This window comes from Anopheles ziemanni, chromosome 3 (genome assembly GCF_943734765.1).
Source record: "Anopheles ziemanni chromosome 3, idAnoZiCoDA_A2_x.2, whole genome shotgun sequence".
NCBI lineage: Eukaryota > Metazoa > Arthropoda > Insecta > Diptera > Culicidae > Anopheles > Anopheles ziemanni.
This window is the reverse complement of record NC_080706.1, coordinates 3492714-3509489: the sequence shown is the minus strand read 5'-3', so window position 1 is coordinate 3509489 and position 16776 is coordinate 3492714. Positions and strand designations below refer to the sequence as shown.

Here is a 16776-nt window from a genome sequence, read left to right as displayed (position 1 = left end):
TACTAAGCATAGTGTAAGTAACGATGAGATAATAGGAAACACGTTCGTATAAATAATAGTCGCCGTCACCTCTTTACTGCACCGTTTTCGTGCAGTAGGAAAAGTTGGGGATGGCATCCGCTTGATTGACTATTCGCACATCGGAGCACGTTTTAAACGTTTCCTGTGGGCCACAGCCAAGTTTGCCAATTCCATCTGGACAGTAGCCCCAATTGTTCCCTATAGAAATGGGAGAACAGCACAAGATAATTGCAACACGGCGATGAAGTGTGAAACGATGTGTGCCTCTGGCACTTCGAACGGCACTTACCGGCAACGTAGGTCCAGCGGAATATGCAATGCTTGCAGGTGAGCGCGTCGGGAAGCTTTAAGTTAATCCTGTACTCGCCCGGGGACGTCGATGGAAGGTACCACTCACGGCTTCCGTCCAGCTGATACAGCGGATACTTGCTGAAGCAGGCCTCGTCTTCCGCGCCGTTGTCAAGGTTACACAGCTCGAAGTAAAAGTATCCCCTGTGGTTTGCTGTGATGCGAATCCGGGCCTCGATGGTACTTCCCCGTAGGTACTGCTTTACGATATCGCCCTGGCCGTAAAATCCTCCGAGCTCGTGCCGTCGAGGTGTGGCATCACCGAAATTGTCCCCGCAGACACCACACTTGCCATTGTGCGTTCCCCACTGGACCGGGTAACCGCCACAGAACAATTCGTTGTCCGTGTAGTTTGGCAATGCCAGCGGATTGCAGCGCCACCGTGAGCCACGTGCGATCGGATCGAGGGCCATTCCGTGCCCGTTACTGCTCGCAATGAAACCGCATCCGACGAGCAGCACCACACACCACATTGTTCGAAGACAGGTCATCGCGTTGGTCTTCGCTACTTCCGACTCGACTTTTAGTTTGCGTATGCGACTTCCCAGGCAGAGTGGAGCGCATTTTAAAGCCCCTTCTATAAGCTTATCTTTCAGCTCGCGCCTCCCCCGAGGAAAGGAAAGTTTGTAGTGTGACGAAGCTGCACATTCCGTGTAACTATCACAGGCCGACAGATAACAATCGATTTTATGGTAGTCAAACTGTACTCAAGAAGACGGCCATTAAGGACGCACCACTCGACACGTGGCGTGTGGCACGCTTCACCGGAAGTGTTTTCTTGTGCGAAAGAAAACGAACAGGGCGGAAGATTGCGATCCTGCCGGTAATGACCAAATTTGCTTTGCAGATTAAGGGGGCAGCTCGGGGAATGAGACAGAAATCGAGGCCATCGTATGAGCATATTTGGGTTTTATTATACCTACTATAGTGCGCAAATCTGTGCTTATCAGCGCAGAGGTGAAATTTCGGCCAGGGTCGAATTTCAAACCAATAAACCGTAACATCAAATAGCAACAGAGCACTGCGTACGCATCTTGTAAGAAAAAACACGCAAATATTTTATTTTGCTTGGAGATAAAAACAGCCCCTACTTCAGCCTTCCACCGTCATTCTATTTATTCGTTATCTTGTCTTCCTGTGGCCCAAAAATAATATCCAATAAACATATATGACAGGAAATGGCACCTTAAAAGGGTATTTTTAGAACGGTTCTATTATCTTTTGACCCATCAAACGCTTTCCTTGTAAATAACGGACTATTTGAAATAAACATTTCAGTTGCTTGGAGCTTATACGCACCTTGGTTGAAATCGCCTAGAGATGGCAAAGTAGCAGTTTTCAAGAGCAACACTGCCCAACACTAGTCATGTCAAAACATGACGCCGAATCTCCGAAGAAGTAAACATTTAGTTTAGAAAATTTGATAAATTTTTAGTATGTTTGAGCGTTACTTAGCCGCATTGCAGTACCCTCGTGTCGGACAGCTGAATATCGATGGTATGTAGGATCGGCTAGTGACTCGTAAAAAACTCACATTAATTTATATCACTCTTAGATCCGAAGGACTTCAGGGGATTTGTAGCATGGTTGGAAGATCAGAAAATTCGCTTTTATCCTATCGAAGAACGTGCTCCTCTGCGAAAAACGAGTGCATTGGATGAATGGAATGCCGCCTTTGAGAAGTACAAGAAAGACATAAAGCTTCCTGGTAACCTGAAATCTAAGCCGGAACAGATTACGTGGTTGTTACTTTACGCCATCAAACTCGAATACACCGATAACGCGGACCAGTATAGACCAATTACCGGAGCTAAGAAAAAAGAAGAAGAGGCTAAAAAGTCCAATGCACCCAAAGTGCATTCTACTAATCCATTTGATTCCTACGATTTCACCAACCCGGAATTCGAAGAAGGATCATGGAAACTTGCAGAACGTCTGGGGATTGCACACCATCCTGACCATCTTGTTGCCCTTCGGGCGGCATCACGAGTGATTAGCACAGCGTACGATAAGGAAGCCCTCAAAGAACCTGTTGTGACCGGTCAGCCGTTTCCCGTCGACGAAGGCAAAGCAATGGGTTTCGATAAAGATGATGATCTGGAGAGATGTGCGAAAATTTTACGACTCCTGCAAATACAGAGCATCCGTGAGCTCCAGACAAGCATTAACGAAACTATTGTCGCGGCACAAAACATTACCGCCGACCCACGGACTGATACAAGTTTAGGGAAAGTCGGTTTGAAATAAGATCGTTCAATGTGCATCTAATCGGGGACATTTTTATTTTACCAATAAACTCAATACTTCCTAAGCTATAAAGTTCAACAGCATCTAGTTTTGCGTATCTTTTCCGAAGGGATAAACATCCAGTAGGCGTGTAATTCCAATTCCACCAGCAACTAAAACACAAGATATGGACATTGTAGGGTAAGGAAAATACAGCAAATTAATTACGAACCAGCAGCAATCGCAAACATCGGGTAGCGGCTTGTAAGAGGCCGCTTTTTAGCCTGCAGCGCAACATAAACTCCCATGCCGATAACACCAAATCCACTAACAAGTCGACAGGGAAGACAGTCTTTGTGCCGTGCGGAAATCGCCGAATCACTCATTTCGAAGGAAAATAATCAGAGGACGATCTTCAATTAAATTGGCACATGTAGATGCTACTGTTTTGTTGACTTTCCTTAAAAAAATTCCATTATAAACGAAGATGTGACACACAATTCGTTGATCCGGTTATCCACGCGGGGTGACTACCTCAACCGAGCAGTATAAACGAAAACGAACCTTGGTGAATAATCTGTCAAAAGCGTTAATGAATCAGATTGTCAAATGCTCTTGCCGCACTAAAAATTGCGAGTTCAGATTCTTGTTTGCGCTGCCGGCAGCTATTTTAACTGTTTATTGGAAAAGATTTCGTTCCATAATGTTTGAGCGATATTTGACCGCGTTGCAGTACATTGGAAATCAACCTGTGAATATTAATGGTGAGTCAATACTTTCTTCTCGCGCATGTTTACGTTGAAACATCACCAAAACCTATCGTTTCTCGCTGTTCATGTTCGTAGATCGTAAAGAATTTCGTTCCTTAATCGTGTGGCTGGAAGATCAAAAGATACGCCATTATAGCATCGAGGATCGCGAAAATTTGAAGCGGGTTGACGCGTTGGACAATTGGGAGGCTGCCTATGAAAAGTACAAGCACGACGTTGGACTACCGCCCGAACTGGAAACCCGTCAGGAGCAACTGACTTGGCTGCTTCTACACGCGGTCCGATTGGAATATTCCGACAACGTTGATACCTACCGCCCCTTGAACGGTGCCAAAAAGATCGAGGAGGACAAGAAATCCGTCGTACCGGAGGTGAAATCGACTAACCCCTTCGACAGTCTGGACTTCACGAACGCACAGTTCGAAGAGGGTGCTCGCAGGTTGGCTGACCGGCTCGGCATCAGCTATCATCCGGATCACTTGGTTTCGCTGCGAGCAGCCGGGAAGGTGATTCACGATTGTCTGAACAAAGAAACGCTCAAGGAAACGCCCATTACTGGGCAACCGCTTGCCATTGGTGAAGGGACCGGTAGGAAACAGCTGAATGGAAACTCGCAGAAGAAAGGGGAGGAAGACCTGGAAAAGGCTGCCCACATCTTGCGACTGTTGCAGATACAAAATATGCGTACCATACAAACCACCATCAACGAGACCATTGTGTCCGTGCAGAACATTACCGCCGACCCGAAGACAGACACCGCGTTGGGAAAAGTTGGTGTTTAAAGATCAATCTTGTGATACGTACAACTGCGTACATACTTAAACTATGTTATAATTAATAAACCGCAATGAATAATCGTTTCTATTTAACTACATTATCGAACTTGTATATCATTTGCATTGTGAAATAGGTAATCTCTTATCTAGCATGCTAGGAACCAACGCAAAGGTTGCTGTGGATCTGTCAAACGATGGTTTTGTTTACATTTGGCATGAAATGAGAAGTTACGCAAATGGAAGGCTCTATGGAATCGTGCTAAAATAAGCTACAATGGAAACAAATAGCGACCAGGAGTGCTGCGGCTCAGGATGTACAAACTGTGTTCTCGATCTAAAACCCTCACGTCACAAACTACCTCCTGGAGTGACCAATCTGTTCGATCGAACTTACCAACCATTCGTGTGCTGTTCGATCGTGCAACAGGCGGAGAACGTGTTTAGATTTACGTTCCGTAGGGATAAATCTTCACACGATCCTTCGAATAATCATCGGCTAATTGTACCTCCAGGGTGCCATTTACTTATGCGAGCACCGAAAACGTTTAACCGATCAGAGTATCCCGCAGATGATCAGTTGGTATTGTGGCGTAAACAACATCCGGCGCATCAAGTTGTGGATCGTGTTCCGACCAGCGAGTTGGAAAAATATGATAAAAATGAAGAGGATTTGTTCTTCAGCCGACCGTACACCCCAATAGCGCATAACCACGAAGCGGCCACTTTTGAAGTACTCATCAAAATGGAACCCGGAGGAAAAATGACGGAATATCTGTTAACCCTCTCGATTGGATCTACGACGGAGTGGAAAGGAGTGTATGGGGAATTTCAACGGAGGCGAAACCAGTACCCGAATGTGGTAGGCTTTGTCCAGGGCGTTGCCATAGCACCAGTCTACAGTACGATGAGATCAATACTAGACGACGATGAAGATTACACTAGATTGACGCTGTGCGCTTGTTTTCGAGATTTGGAAAACGTGCTACTGCGAGACGAACTCCAGGCGATGGCCGGATATTGGAACTTTAAATATGAAACGTATCTTTCTCGACGTAGCTGTAGCTGTTTACAAGATGAAGCGAGTTCTTGTAGCTGTATCGCAAAGCGAAAAAAATATAATGAACCCATATACGATCGTCGATTGGATGAGAAAGACATTGCACGTTTAATGGCGCCCTCTTCGGAAAAGAAAAATAGTTCCCCATTGGTTTTACTTTGTGGGACTGATTCCTTCACGTCGTTTATTATATCTAATCTAGTAAAGTTAGGAATAGAAAATTTTTATATTTTTTAAAATGAAGTAACTGGTGTTTTCTTGAAGCATGTTAGGCCTTCCGCGAGGAGCACGATTTCAGTGTGTGTCTGCGAATTTTCTCCTTCTCCCGCTCGACTGATTGAACACCTCGACTGGCAGTGGCTTCGTCGAGACCGCCCCGTGTTAGCTGGTTAAAATCTATAATCGTAAGATGCGGCTTCGGCGGAACGTTCAAAATCTCAATGGGAGGTATTTTCGGTTCCGGCACTGCCTTCGTTTTCGGAACCTTGAACCGAAAGTCGCTGGTAAAATCGAGATTACTGAATCGGGCCGCCTGAATGTTGGACAGGGAAAACTGATCCTGGTGGGCATGCGGGCGCATCCGGAACCCGCCGTATCCTGCATTACCGTGGTACATGTATCGCACCGGGGAACCATCGTCCGACGTTGCGCTGTCGTAGCAGATGGACAAATCGGTGTAGCTGATCGGAGCATATGCACGGGTCGTCTTTGGACGTACGCGGACTTCACTGCGAGTTTTCGACCGTGCTCGCGGACGGTGCGTTCGAGGACGGCCTTTTCTCGGGCGTAACTCGTCCACCGGTGGTATCGGGAGAATATTTGTGAAGCGATAGTATTCTAGGAATGTCCTCGCAAGATTCCTGCCTATTCGCATGTCTGTGAAAAATCATAATCGGAACGTTAGCATCTGGTGAATCATAATTTCAGTTTAAAATCATACATCCATCTTCTGTGTACGGCGTGAGAATATTGGTCCCATTCAGGAAGTATCCGCACATGGAGACCTCCAGCGTGTACGTATTTACGATGTCACTCAGCGCCTCCACAAAGTATCGCCTAGCCGTTCCGGACTTTCGATCATCTGCGTTGAACATCATGTGCTCCTGGCAAAAATCCTCACACTTTGTGGCGAACAGCTTAGGAAAGACCAAGTGGCGCTCGTAGCGGTACACGTTGTCGTACGTGCTACCGTAGATAAAAGTTCCAGTGAGACTCGAATGGGCATGAATGTCAATCACAAAGTCCACCTGATAACACTAAAGAAGAGGGGTATCGAACAGTTATTTAATATCTATCAATTTGTGCTTAACTTACGCTGGAATTATCATACTCCTTCAGCATTTTCATCACAGCTGACAGTGTGGGGTGTGTGTACTGAGATAGTTTGTTCCACGATCGGTTGAGATCGTGTCCGATCACATTGCATCGATTATTACCGAGGAAAACACCATCCGGATTGAGCATTGGCACAATTTTAAAAACTACGTGCTCACGCAGTGCTTTCGAAATTGGCTGGTTTGCCGCAGCAAGAAATTCAATCAATCCTTGCACCACATAAGAGGCCGGAGATTCGCCTGGGTGTATCCGGGCCAGAATAATTACCATGTGAATTACATTTTTGGGATCTACTTTGTCCGGTTTCTTCACATCATCGAAAGTGACCAGCTCCAGTTTGCGGTTTTGCTGTGAAATAGAAAAGAAAATTACTTAAACTGACACTAATCGTACAATAATGTGCATTCTATTACTCACAATGCTCATCCCCAAATTCGATCGTTCGAATGCATCGGGATACTTGAGCTCCAGCGCATTTAAATAGGCCTGCATTTTCGAGTACGAGTAGGGAAATGTGAGGGCAAACTGGTAAACCTCGTCTTCTTTGTCGAACCCAAAGGCAAAACTCAACACGTAGTGGTTCTGATGAACGGGTGATTTGTAGTAAAAAACCTCACAACGGGGCAACCGTTGCCACTTCGGACGGCTGGTGGATTTAACCAACGGAGTCATGCCATCCTTGAATAGATTTCGGCTCTTGTTGATGTTCACGATGTTGAAGATAACTCGCTGATCCTGCTTTACGTTGTCGACGGTAAAGTTGAACCAAAACCGATATCGTGGATTGCACGTGTCTGGTCGTAGAAACAGATCGTACTCAAACTCCCCGACAAGATCAACCCGACCAAGGTTTCCCGTTTCGAAGGCTGCATCGAAGCATAAATGACCGCGCTTTGCCTTTCCGCTGTGTCCTAACAATGAAATTAAAGAAATTAGAGATTCATTGCTTCCATAATTTAACCTCGGGCAGAAATTGACTAAGAACAGGTACGGGTATGAAAGAAATGAACCCGATGGTGTATAAACCGTAGCCGTAAATTCCCTCAGTTTCTTTGCACTTGCCTTTTGCGCGGGAGAGTGCAAAAGAGAGGTTATTAGATGACTTACTCGACGGCCACATGCGGTGCGAGAACGAGACGACCACAGCCTACCTTCGTGCACACTTGCACAGTCGCGTAAAACTCGACCGCGAACCATTACGACTGTGGATTCCTTTGTGAGTGGAAGTTGAAAAGCGTGTTCTCTCGTCCCAAAGTCAGCGATTGTTTTGTTTAACCAGAAGCAGTGAAGAAAAGGTAAGAGCCCCCAGTGGTGCCCGACGGGAGCGCTAGCGCTACGCAATGTACGATTGTTGGCTTTTCCGAAGTACACGCTGGGCATGAAGTGTCGGAAGGAAAGTGTTTCGAAAAGTAAAAACCACAATCCGTGGCGGGGGTTGCTACGATGCGATGGTTAATGGGTTCGCGTTGGTGCTGCGATATGTCCAAATATCCCGCGACCCGCGCATCGATTTTACTTTGACGCCGCGCGAGATAGAACGGCTGTCGTGTGCGATGTGAAGCATTAATTTTCGATTGTGATGTTGTTCGCTTACGACGCCATTTTGTTGTGAGCGCGATACTAGGGCTGGAGATAGGTTGACTTTGGGAGCCAAGGTGTCAGACTCGATTTTTACATGATTTAGATCATTAGCGCTGTGGGTTATTTTTTGAGATAAAATAGTTCATATAGTCTTAAATCCCTAAGTCTGCCTTAAAAACGATGTTTTTGTCTTTTATTTTGATTTTTACGGAAAAACTAATTGAAAATTGACGTTGCCATCGTCGGTGTATATTTTGTCTTCCTTTTATGTTTTGAAATATTTTTCATGAATTAATTGGTGGTAATGAACGGGAAATTGATTTGTTGGGAAATGGGTTTGTTTTTGAAAAATCTGCAATTTAGTATAACCGATTAGTTTTTCAATAGTTTTTATGTTGTTTCTGACAAGCAGACAAAAATATAACTTTTTTTTCATTTATCGGTAATGTTGAACATGTTAATTCATGTTCACCTTTCCGACATCTTGGATTTTTCGTGTAGTCTTCCAAGAAACACGGTGTCGGTTTACTAATAAAAAAGCCTCAGAGCTAGGTTATTGATTTTCTGCTACCCTTTTGGCGGGGAGCGTGAACGCGCATGCACCGCATGCGCAACACAAACAAACCCGCATTTCGATACTGATCGCTTTGGTATTGTTTTGCTTGATTTTCATTTAGTCTACCAGCAAAGGCAAGAAGAAATGGCGCGTACCAAGCAGACCGCACGTAAGTCGACTGGAGGAAAGGCTCCACGCAAGCAGCTGGCCACCAAGGCCGCCCGTAAGAGCGCCCCGTCTACCGGAGGCGTGAAGAAGCCGCATCGTTACCGTCCCGGTACCGTGGCGCTTCGTGAAATTCGTCGGTACCAGAAGTCGACCGAACTTCTTATCCGCAAGCTCCCCTTCCAGCGTCTGGTCCGTGAAATTGCCCAGGACTTCAAAACTGATCTCCGTTTCCAGTCGGCCGCTATCGGTGCTTTGCAGGTACGAGCAACGCACAGCGCGATGTTGAAAAGGCGGAGCTAACGTGTCCCTTAACTCTATTCACCTTTCAGGAGGCGAGCGAAGCTTACTTGGTTGGATTGTTCGAAGACACAAACTTGTGCGCCATTCACGCAAAACGCGTGACAATCATGCCGAAGGATATTCAGCTGGCGCGCCGCATCCGAGGAGAACGTGCTTAAAAAGCTGCATTAGTAGTAATTATCTTCTTTATTATTATTTTATAACCATAACTATCGTACAAGAAGAAGCAAGTTCTTCTATGAAGTAAAACAATGGACGCGTGTGTTGTAGTAACTTTGGATTTCTGATAGTAGGACTCAATCAAACATTAATCGAAGTTCGTAAGATAACTCTGCATTTTCTTGTTTCGAAGAAAAGTACCCAAGCATAAGAAGAACTGTATGCGCTGGTTTAGTTTCTGGATAATTCAAGGTGCAAACTAGAGGATTTAAAGCATAAGCACGATTCGTCCATTTGCATTTGGCAGTACATGATGAAACATAATAAAATAACCTAAATTTAAACACGCTCTTTGGATCATAAAATAATAAATTTGCTGTTCTTATTTCTTCGGTAGGATCCGAAACGAAAAAATTACTGTGTAACGGTACATTCGCGAATTGGACGGTTTGAATCGATTGAAAAGCTTTTAACAATTTGTATTTAAAAGGATTTGGATTTGATTCAATGACTAAGTAAAAATATCTACAATTAACCCGTCTATCTTCGTGCACTTCCTCGATATGCTTAATCATGTAAAAGTAATCGAGTACATACCTGGAGGTCTTACGATGACGCGGCTCACATTTCCCAACCCTCCTTCACCATCGCTGTCGTCACTGTCTGGGGAAAACAAAGATTAGCGGTTTTGAATTAGTAATCATGCAACTAGTAATTATGCAACTCGCATCGTCTAAAAAATCAACATTAAGTGCCACCTTCTTCAGCTCTCTGATACATGCTGGTATGAGCAAGAGGATCACACGCGTCGGGATTCATTTTAGTTTAAACTTTTTTAAAACGGTAACTCGTAAAAGTTTATCAGGCAAATACACACACGCACAAATACTATCGACCCTTCTGGATGGAAGTGGCGTAGGTTACTAAAGACTGGATTCCAATTGGAATCTCTTCCTAGGCTCCGGCATATATCGTACGCAGGACGTTTCTGTGTATCTAAGCCCACGTTACCCCAATTCCTCCACTTTGCAATGCATTGCAGAGTGCTGTTGGAAGAGAAATAGCCCATGTGGAAAGTAGAATCATACGAGAATATGACCCGTAGTAAATGATGGAGATTGAGCAGTGTGGCGCAAACCGCATACATCAACCATATTCGCGTACGTCCCTTTCGGCCTCGCAGTTGATTCCGTGTGGAATGTGTTTTTCCTCATGGGTGTGAATTGGAATGGTGTTCCGACGACGACGGTGAAGTGCCCATTGCACACCTTAATGTCTGCGACCGTACGATGAGCAATCGCTGACGACTTCTTGAGCACATAGGAAAAGACCTCCACCGTGAGCTGGGGCTAGGTGTGTGGTCTTTCGCTCGCCTGTCTATCAAACATAATGTGCTCAGCCTATGGATCTCAACGTGCATAAGGCCCATCTGGAATGGATGGAGGGTGCGTGACGTCATAGTTTGAATGCCTGCTACCCGTCAATCCGAAGGGTGGTGGGGTACCTCTTGCTGTTTGAGATATCCGAGTGGAAACAGGCAGTAATTCCTCGAAAGGATCGCCGTTAATGAGGAAAGCTCCTCACCCCAGCTTTGTTTATGTGAACACTGTGGCACATATCCAACCAGGCCCCGGATCTGGCAGTAAATGATTCCCATCAGCATGTGGAAAGTGCCAGTTACCGCGAAACCACCGTTGCTGACTGTTGCCAAACTGGTTGCACTTGGACCGTGTGGTGTGGAAATCAATTTGAAAAAGTTTCATTTGTGCACAAACAGCAGAGTACAAAGTGTATTTGCGTTTCACATGCCAACAACTCAACTTTTTTGTATAGAAGGGGATTAAGTGGTTTTGATATGGCAGAATGTAAATGAAGTGAGAATACTGTAAATGCAATTGTCTTGCATTTCTGCTCATTTGAAGAACGCGAAGCATGTGATTTATTATAGCTTACAAGTAATGTTTTTGAGGTGAACAATTCATTAGTAGATTGGTGAGAGTGAGTTATCAGTCTAGCCACACAAAATTATCAGGAATAACCAAACTTCTAAAGTAATACCAGCGTCGAAGACGAACATAGACCAACTCCAACGCCAGAATGACGATACTTGCTGCAATTCCTGTGCCCAACAAGATGAAGGCGAAACGCGCATCGGTAAGATGAATGGCATCTACTTTGTTGCTGTTCTTGATGCACTTTGGCTTTGATGAAAAAGTTTTCGTGAAATGGTACGCAATTATACCATACTCCTTTAACAGCTGTAGTTTTAATTTAAACAATTCTCTCAGAGGGCTTCCTTTTACCATAGGGACATGAACAGGACGTTGTGGATACAGTTCTACCTCTTGTAACTCGCAAATTTGTTGCTCCGTAAAGATTTCTAAAAGGAAGGCAATAGTTCGAAGTACTTGTTGTGGCCATTCTTGTATGTTCCATACCAAGGACTTGCTTGTAGCCATAAGCTGTATCACAGTGGAATGCGTATCCTCCACCTTTGACCAGTTGAATTCCAAAGGTTAAATTGACGAAGCCGTACTTATTGGGTGCAATTTTCTCGTTGTACAGCTTCAACGCTGCCGGATTGGCAGTTCTCTACAACAGAACGTAAATCATATAAATAAAGTTCTGCTTTTTGTTATTCGTTGATGTGTAAAACCGATTGATAGTTACTGCGAAAAAGTCATGCTGAAAGCTATAATTTTCCACTGCCATCTTTACACTGCTGTCAACCAGCTTCTCCAGCGTGTTGATCGTCTTCGGTGGAGAGATCAGTTGATAGCCCACGATAAAAGTGGAGTAGAACTGAACCAGCAGAAACGAGAAGCCCATCATTACGATGATCAAGACTTTTTTCGAACAAACTGTCGTGGATCCATGAAACCCTTGCTGGCAAAGCATTGCGATTGTTCCCAAAAGTGACTGGTCGATGATGAGATCATTGTACGAAGTCCTCTCAAGCCGATGATTGCAAGTAGCTGATAACGCCAGAATGAGTATAACACTTATCAAAATTACGGCAACTGCAATCCATAGCATCTTCACGAAGGGCAGTAGGAAAATATTGCTATTGTTCAAGCTTTTAGGGTGACGAAAGATGGTGTAGAACCTGCAAGATGTACATGTAGAAACGGAACCAAAAATAGACGGCTCAGAGAGCTGTTCAGATGGAACGCTTTTTATGGTATACCAACGATTAGTCGACATACTTTCCTTTTGCGATTTCAATCGTAAAATCGCATACTGGAATCCGTTCAGTTAGTACTGAAAAAGGCGTCATGGAGAAATCCACTTTTTTCTTTTGGAGCTGACCAACCACACCAATTGACGAATTTTTTCCTATGACGTCGAACCGCCAGTCTGCGGCAAGAATGATTTTGATCCTGTTTGAGACGACATAAGTAATGTTAACGGGAGTTATTGATAATCTATCCTTTTTGAAGTGTGTCGTGTGAATACTTGAATTTCAACATCATTTGCAGGAGTTTCACAAGTCTGTAGGTGTAGATGTGAGCAAAGTAGGACTTAGTTAAGTTATCCGACTCCAAATTTTCTATGAACGGATGCGGTTGATGTTGGTTGATTGTCTGTGAAGAGAATACTGTAGTAAGAGCTTTTGGGTTGAAGCAAACAAATCAGATCAATACGTTACCGAGACTACCGTCCAGAGGACAATCCCTTTTAGGTCCGGTTTTTGTGGCACGATGGTGGGTAGAATGTTGTCTGGAGTAGAAAATCCCAGAGAAGTAAAAATTACCTTCCCTCCTCGACGCTTCAACGTAGCGGATACGTCGTAAAATTCGTAACGATGTTCCCTCTGCCTCTCATGCTCAACACTCTCGAAGACTAGCAACATTTTCGTGTCGTAGTTGATATTCTGCTGCGACAGCAAGCTGGTCGCGAGCTCCATATTCTGTCCACCAAACACGAGCCACTCGAAGGAGTCGTTGAAGTAAGCTTTCTCGGACAAACGATTGAGCACAGCTTCTGTTCCTGAGCATTCCAGGTTGTAAATGGCACCGGTTTTGTACCGCTCACAATACATGTGCCATCCGAGTTGCTGGTGAAAATTGTTCCTGTTCACATCAATGTGAAAGATTGAGCCTCGAAATGACTGACGGAGGTCTTTGGAAATCCGCACCACGTCTTGATCCACTGTTTCCTGGACACAGTGGAGCAATAGAAGGGTGTTGATAGATCGTTGTTGTAAGAACTGCTCGATCAGATGCAGACGTGAGCATTGCCCACCCGCGATGAGACTAAACACGATCAAAGTAAGCAGTGATTTCATGTTGAATTAGCCTGCTTGACTAAACTGTGATTGTCAACTTCAACGATCGCCTCTTTTATACAATTGGAGTAATCAAATGTTTCGCCGAAGACAAAGGTGTTTTAAAAATGAATGCACTATTTGCAACATTGTCCGAAGATAAGAATCGTTCATATTTAGTCGGTTTCAACATTTACAAAAAATTATTCATGATCTCTTATACTGTCGATTCTAACAAGTTTGTAGTGGACTATTGGAAAGAGTGGAATTGGAGTAATCAAGTGTTTCGCCGAAGAAAAAGGTGTTTTAAAAATAAATGCACTATTTGCAACATTGTCCGAAGATAAGAATCGTTCATATTTAGTCGGTTTCAACATTTACAAAAAATTATTCATGATCTCTTATGTTGTCGATTCTCACAAGTTTGTAGTGGACTACCCTCCGATTATGGATGAAATTGCGTAAACGCTCGTTTGGCCTAATTACAGTAAATTTTCCCTTCTACCAAGAGGATGTTCTCAAGCCAGATAGCTTGCGTAATAAACTCGATTTAAATGTGTTCATGCGTTGGGGGACGCCTATCGAAAGCGCTTTTATTGGCTGACGATTGTCAGCCGATTAGTACTGTTTGAATCGGTGTGAAATCATGAAGCTCTTAGTGATTGCAACGCTGTTTGTCGGATTTGCAGAAGCTAGAATAGAAGGTCAACTTTTGATTGATTTAGTGAAATGGCGCCACCTGCAAGTGACGACTGTTTTTCACTGTCCCAACGAGCAAGCGGGTATAAAAAAATGATAATATTAGCCAACCCAAACCCCATACCTTACCAAAACTCGTTCGTTTAAACTGTACCCTAGAATCTATTAGCCTGGCACGCTATTTCCACTCCAAACACCGGGGTATCGTTTCCTTCATCGAGCCTTCGCATTGTAGCGAGAGGGAAATTATTTCCTCCATCCGTTCGGTGCTTGTTCCGGTTGGCCTTATCGTTGACATGAGCTGCCCTGGCCTGAAAAGTGTGCTGCACACCCTGTCCCAGCATGGACTCTTCAATGGAGACCGATACTGCTGGCTTCTGTTCGGGTTGGCCAGCTTGGAGGCAAATAGATTGCTCTTGCAAGGTCTAAACGTTTCCGTGTCTACAAACGCAGTTTTAGTTCAGCCGATTGGATCCTCGGATGCCGGCGTTGGTGCCAGAAACTATGGCGTCCTAGACGTGAGTGGCCGGTGGACGATGGGTACATGGAAACTAAGTATGGTGCAGGTAGGTAGTTGGAGCATACTGAACGGGTTGGAGATTTGGGACCAAAGGAATAGCTACCAGAGGCACACCAATTTGGGTGGCATCCAAATAAATGGCGTAAATCTTATGGTAAGTCCCATGTATGGCTTTGTGATGTCTCCACTTTTACCTGATTTTTTTTCTTTTTCCCCAATAAGGAAACTAAAAGTGGTAATCAAATATACAACATAGACCGCGATCAGGATAATAGAGCGTACGGGAGTTTGCTTTGGAATTTATTTTCATTGAAACACAATTTTAGGTACTTATGTTTAGTCTGTGGATGTATCTCCATATAAACCATGTGTTTTAATGCTCTATAGCATCGTATCAGCGGAGGTGTCCAATCGGAGCAATATTTTGCAACTCAATTTGGTAAATTATGTTGTTGAGATGAAGCAGAATACCATCGATGCTTTACAGTACACTGTTGCAGTTGGAGAGGCCGAGTAGGTTTATATAACGATACAACGAGTGACAGAAAACTAATTCACAATCTTATTTCCAGGACGAGCCTCCTGTTTGTACATCCGGAGACGTATCGCACACAGAACATGTGCTTCAGACCGTTTAGTACACATATATGGGTCGCCATTGCATCATTCATGATTCTGTTTGGGGTGACACTTTACAAAATTATCTCCAGTGAAAGACCTGAAAGACAGGGACCAACAAATACCTATCGCCGTAGTGGAGAGGGCATCTTGATTTTGGTACTGGGAATATTCTGTCAACAAGGTAACGAAAGTGGAAAATTTAATTTTATTCCTTTTTAAAGAAATATATTTGAGATATATTGCAGGATTTATCGACCGAGCGCATTCGTACTCCAGCAGGATCGCGTTTTTAAGCATGTTGCTATTCACAGCAATCATGTATCAGTATTATATGTCCTACATCGTGAGCTTTCTTCTGGTGGTGCCACCAAAAAACATCAAATCACTTAAACAGCTCTCAGAAAATGAGTTCAGTGTCGCAGGAGAGCAAGCATTGGCAAATGAGGATATTTTCAATGTATGTAAAGTTTAATTGAGTCGGTAAGAGATTAATATGGTAACACAATAATGTTTCCGTTTATTAGGCCACGGCAGACAAGGATCTTTTTGAACTGTTTCAGCGTCAGATCGCCCTGAATGACCAAGGATTCTATAATCTAACTGAAGGAATTTCGCTTATCGCTCGCGGGAAACATGCATTCATCTGTGATGTTCAAGAAGGTTACAAATTTATGAAAAGTATGTATGTAACGTGGTGGGTTTAAAAGTAGCATTTTTCTGATATAAACTAATTTCTCATTTTAACCGTATCGTTATGAAGCATACCTTACTGACATGGAGCGATGTGCAGTGCAGAAAATTCGCCTGTACCCCGTAAAGCACCTTCATTTGGCCTTTAAAAAAGACAGTCCGTTAACGGAAATGTTCCGAATCACGGCTCAGAAGATCAACGGACACGGTCTGACGCAATACCAGCGAAAAGTATGCTTTACCGACGAAATGAAATGTGTCGAAAATGAGGTTAAAATGCCGGAGGTTAACCTAGATCAGGTGTCCTCGCTGTTTTTGTTTCTGCTGTGCGCCGCTGCCGGAAGTGTCGGTCTTCTTCTACTGGAAATCCTCGACAGCAAGATTTCCAAAAACCGTTAAAACCTTCATACCGTCAAAGTTACTTAGAAAAGCATCAATCAGAGGCATCAGCTAGCCGTAGAAGACGTTTCAAGTTTATTGTGCAACGAAATTAAAACAAAAAAACCTATAAGAATAATCGATAGTAAGAAACTTCGTAACACAAAGAATGCTATATTTACCAGATCCAAAGTCACCCATCTTGAAGGGAACTTCTGTAGAGGTAGGGGCGATACTAGTGTATCGTTAGTTTTACGATTTGTACGCAAGCGACGCCCCAGAAACAATCGACGTCATAGAGACC

The 16776-nt window shown here is 44.0% G+C and overlaps 7 protein-coding genes across 7 annotated transcripts; 4 read left to right on the top strand and 3 right to left on the bottom strand.

The window, feature by feature from the left end:
* Positions 1-73: 73 nt before the first annotated feature.
* Positions 74-842, bottom strand: LOC131289265 (uncharacterized). Its single transcript, XM_058318481.1, has 2 exons — positions 311-842; positions 74-219 (listed from the first exon to the last, which is right to left on the bottom strand). Exons 1-2 carry the CDS (start codon positions 840-842, stop codon positions 74-76), a joined length of 678 nt encoding a protein of 225 aa, XP_058174464.1.
* Positions 843-1746: 904 nt separating this feature from the next.
* Positions 1747-2694, top strand: LOC131287408 (RNA transcription, translation and transport factor protein-like). The gene is made up of 2 exons (XM_058316454.1): positions 1747-1866; positions 1925-2694. The coding sequence occupies exons 1-2, from the start codon at positions 1806-1808 to the stop codon at positions 2614-2616; spliced, it is 753 nt and encodes a 250-aa protein (XP_058172437.1). The 5' UTR covers positions 1747-1805; the 3' UTR covers positions 2617-2694.
* Positions 2695-3208: 514 nt separating this feature from the next.
* LOC131287659 (RNA transcription, translation and transport factor protein-like) lies at positions 3209-4230 on the top strand. Its single transcript, XM_058316730.1, has 2 exons — positions 3209-3359; positions 3441-4230. Exons 1-2 carry the CDS (start codon positions 3299-3301, stop codon positions 4145-4147), a joined length of 768 nt encoding a protein of 255 aa, XP_058172713.1. The 5' UTR covers positions 3209-3298; the 3' UTR covers positions 4148-4230.
* A 185-nt stretch (positions 4231-4415) lies between these two features.
* On the top strand, positions 4416-5435 carry LOC131289263 (NADH-cytochrome b5 reductase-like). Its single transcript, XM_058318480.1, has one exon. It carries the CDS (start codon positions 4416-4418, stop codon positions 5433-5435), a length of 1020 nt encoding a protein of 339 aa, XP_058174463.1.
* A 31-nt stretch (positions 5436-5466) lies between these two features.
* Positions 5467-10116, bottom strand: LOC131286354 (cytosolic carboxypeptidase 6). The gene is made up of 6 exons (XM_058315301.1): positions 10056-10116; positions 9895-9960; positions 6951-7444; positions 6513-6881; positions 6139-6454; positions 5467-6074 (listed from the first exon to the last, which is right to left on the bottom strand). The coding sequence occupies exons 1-6, from the start codon at positions 10114-10116 to the stop codon at positions 5467-5469; spliced, it is 1914 nt and encodes a 637-aa protein (XP_058171284.1).
* LOC131286357 (histone H3.3A) lies at positions 8796-9467 on the top strand. The gene is made up of 2 exons (XM_058315303.1): positions 8796-9096; positions 9168-9467. Exons 1-2 carry the CDS (start codon positions 8815-8817, stop codon positions 9294-9296), a joined length of 411 nt encoding a protein of 136 aa, XP_058171286.1. The 5' UTR covers positions 8796-8814; the 3' UTR covers positions 9297-9467.
* A 1187-nt stretch (positions 10117-11303) lies between the features above and the next one.
* On the bottom strand, positions 11304-13339 carry LOC131289257 (ionotropic receptor 75a-like). The gene is made up of 6 exons (XM_058318474.1): positions 12947-13339; positions 12754-12881; positions 12504-12677; positions 11968-12403; positions 11736-11889; positions 11304-11677 (listed from the first exon to the last, which is right to left on the bottom strand). Exons 1-6 carry the CDS (start codon positions 13337-13339, stop codon positions 11304-11306), a joined length of 1659 nt encoding a protein of 552 aa, XP_058174457.1.
* Positions 13340-16776: the final 3437 nt, after the last annotated feature.

Coding starts and splice junctions, on each gene's coding strand:
- LOC131289265 (XM_058318481.1), bottom strand. CDS start 842: ATGTGGTGTGTGGTGCTGCTCGTCGGATGCGGTTTCATTGCGAGCAGT. Junction 220..310: donor CCGCTGGACCTACGTTGCCG/GTAAGTGCCGTT, acceptor CCATTTCTATAG/GGAACAATTGGGGCTACTGT.
- LOC131287408 (XM_058316454.1), top strand. CDS start 1,806: ATGTTTGAGCGTTACTTAGCCGCATTGCAGTACCCTCGTGTCGGACAG. Junction 1,867..1,924: donor CGGACAGCTGAATATCGATG/GTATGTAGGATC, acceptor TATCACTCTTAG/ATCCGAAGGACTTCAGGGGA.
- LOC131286357 (XM_058315303.1), top strand. CDS start 8,815: ATGGCGCGTACCAAGCAGACCGCACGTAAGTCGACTGGAGGAAAGGCT. Junction 9,097..9,167: donor CCGCTATCGGTGCTTTGCAG/GTACGAGCAACG, acceptor TTCACCTTTCAG/GAGGCGAGCGAAGCTTACTT.
- LOC131289263 (XM_058318480.1), top strand. CDS start 4,416: ATGGAAACAAATAGCGACCAGGAGTGCTGCGGCTCAGGATGTACAAAC.
- LOC131287659 (XM_058316730.1), top strand. CDS start 3,299: ATGTTTGAGCGATATTTGACCGCGTTGCAGTACATTGGAAATCAACCT. Junction 3,360..3,440: donor TCAACCTGTGAATATTAATG/GTGAGTCAATAC, acceptor TCATGTTCGTAG/ATCGTAAAGAATTTCGTTCC.
- LOC131286354 (XM_058315301.1), bottom strand. CDS start 10,116: ATGAATCCCGACGCGTGTGATCCTCTTGCTCATACCAGCATGTATCAG. Junction 7,445..9,894: donor CGTCATCGTAAGACCTCCAG/GTATGTACTCGA, acceptor TTTCATTGTTAG/GACACAGCGGAAAGGCAAAG. Junction 6,882..6,950: donor CGAATTTGGGGATGAGCATT/GTGAGTAATAGA, acceptor TCTATTTCACAG/CAAAACCGCAAACTGGAGCT.
- LOC131289257 (XM_058318474.1), bottom strand. CDS start 13,339: ATGTATTGTGAGCGGTACAAAACCGGTGCCATTTACAACCTGGAATGC. Junction 11,890..11,967: donor TTCAGCATGACTTTTTCGCA/GTAACTATCAAT, acceptor GTTCTGTTGTAG/AGAACTGCCAATCCGGCAGC. Junction 11,678..11,735: donor TGGCTACAAGCAAGTCCTTG/GTATGGAACATA, acceptor CCTTCCTTTTAG/AAATCTTTACGGAGCAACAA.